The sequence below is a fragment of the Canis lupus genome, chromosome X, assembly GCF_011100685.1.
Source record: "Canis lupus familiaris isolate Mischka breed German Shepherd chromosome X, alternate assembly UU_Cfam_GSD_1.0, whole genome shotgun sequence".
Classification (NCBI taxonomy): Eukaryota; Metazoa; Chordata; class Mammalia; order Carnivora; family Canidae; genus Canis; species Canis lupus.
Window position 1 is genome coordinate 77,131,371 of NC_049260.1, and position 2,163 is coordinate 77,133,533.

Sequence of the window (2,163 nt, forward strand, 5' to 3'; positions counted from 1 at the left end):
GGAAGAGGCAAGTCCCCAGAGAAAAACTGGGAATGGCCAACAGGCCCCTGAGAAAATATTGCCCTTCCCCAGCAGGCAGAGAAAGGCCCAGGAATACACAAAGGGAGAGTCACAGAGCCCAGGCTGGTGCTGCTTAAGAAGGACGCGGCAGCAGAGGCGAGCTGTGCTAGCGGCCCCGCCGAACGCCACCTCGCGGGCAGCAGCCCACACGGCAGGGGGGCGGTGCCCCGAGCAGTGACGAAGGCCTCACGTGACCCGCCAACGCTGACTCGCGCGCCTCGCTGTAGCGCCAGACCCGGCCTTCGCTCGCTCGCTCGCTCGCTCGCTCGCCCGCCCGCCCGCTCGTCGGTACCTGCTCCCGGTGGCCCTGAAGGCGGCGGACCAGGGGCGGCCCCAAAGAGTAGGAGGCGGAGGGGGAGCAGGTAAGGGACCCGGCGGACGGGGAGCGATCCCTGGGCTTGGTGTGGGAGAGCCCACACGGGCCGCGGAGCCCACCGGGGTGCCGCAGCCCCGGGGCGAAGCGGCGGGGGGACCGCAGCCTCCCGCCCCACCGCGGCCCGCGTTTGGCTGCAGAAAATGGTAGGCGGAGCGCCGGGCTGTGGTGAGGCGCTGACCCTTCGGCATCACCTGCCTCTCGCCCCGCCCCGCCCCGCACCGCGCCGCGCCGGTCCTTCTTGGTGTAGAAAATGGTGGTCAGCGCGGGGGATGGGGCGGCTGGGGGTGGGGGTGGGGGCAGGGCCGTGGGGGGCCCGTGAGGGGCTGGGTAGCGTCGGGTCCGCGCGAAGCGTTCGGCCGCCGCAGCCCCCCTGCTGCCACCCCGGCCCTCTGCAGGTGTGCTGGTCCAAGTGTTGCGGCGGCGCACTCGCGGCGAGAATCCGGAGGAGGAGGAGGAGACTGCAAGGATAGGCCCAGGTCGGTGTGGGGGACAGTAGAGGGGGCGTGCGGGGAACGTGTGGAAAACCCTGAGGCCCCAAATTCCCTACCCCTCCCCCCGCCCCAGCGCGTCCTCCATCTTGGTGCCTGCAGAGGCCTGGGAAGGGATCGGCAGGGAAAATGGTGGGCTTTGGGTGGGGGGGGGGGGCGGGGAGGGGAGCGACGGGGGCGGGAGGGGGGCTCGGACCGGGGGCCCCCTGGAGGGCGTAGGGAGCCTCTCAGGTGGGAAAATGAAATTTTAAAAAACTGAAGAGATCCAGGGCTTTGAATCTTGGAATGTGCATAGTAGGGCCTCTGTCCTCGGTGCTGATCAGCCCACTAAGAAAATCATTGCTCTTTTGTCTTTTAGGAGCAATGGCGTCCAAAGAGAAACAAGTGGTGAAAAGTGTCAACATGGAAAGTGCCCAGCAGGAAAACGAAGAACAGAGCTCTGTGCAGAATGAAGAGGGATCATGCAATTCGAAAGGGAGTGAAGGCCAGAAGAATGGAAGAAATGTTAAGCTGGGGCGAATGAGACGACTTGTCCCTAATTTTCGATGGGCCATACCTAACAAGAATATTGATCACAATGAAATGGGAGATGATGTGGAAAAGTTCGTAGGGCAAATGATGGAGATCAGGAGAAAGACTAAAGAGCAGCAAATGAGGCATCATAAGCGCTTCCAAACTCCTGAACCTGATAATCATTATGACTTTTGCCTTATACCGTGAATCTTAAGGTTTTCCCTGAGGTTAATAATGTGGCCTCTGCTCCACAAGCTTGTAGTTTTGTGATTTACTTTTTCTGTAAACATTTGGTGTTTCCAGTTACCAGTTTGTAATTAAATATTGTTTTGTCTCTGTAAAACTTTCTGTCCAGCAGGGCAATTTCACCCAGTTTTAGAAAAAACTATTCTTTTCATAATTGAAATTAATAAAGCAGTTGAAACAGCAATCTTCCACTTTCACCCTAGTCTTTATTTTATAATACTATTTTTTCTCTCCTAGCTACCTAAACGCAAAATCTCTAGTCTTTGACTGTTTTTGTTGTTGTTGTTTCCATCCAATGAGCAAGGAAGGATCATACTCCTAACTCAATATCTGATGTAATTTTAACAATGTATGTGCTCTACTGTTTTTCAAGGAGTATGAGTCTTCCACCTGCATAAAAACACCTTGGGAAAGGGAGATTTGAGAATATAGAATATCTGGCTTCTGTCCTCCAGATACACAGATGGGCACTCCAGAATC

General features: G+C 56.5%; 1 protein-coding gene across 1 annotated transcript; it reads left to right on the top strand.

Annotated features, from left to right (window-relative positions):
* The first annotated feature begins 1,280 nt into the window (after window positions 1-1,280).
* On the top strand, window positions 1,281-1,867 carry BEX4 (brain expressed X-linked 4). The gene has a single exon (NM_001252047.1). The coding sequence runs from the start codon at window positions 1,288-1,290 to the stop codon at window positions 1,642-1,644; it is 357 nt and encodes a 118-aa protein (NP_001238976.1). The 5' UTR covers window positions 1,281-1,287; the 3' UTR covers window positions 1,645-1,867.
* Window positions 1,868-2,163: the final 296 nt, after the last annotated feature.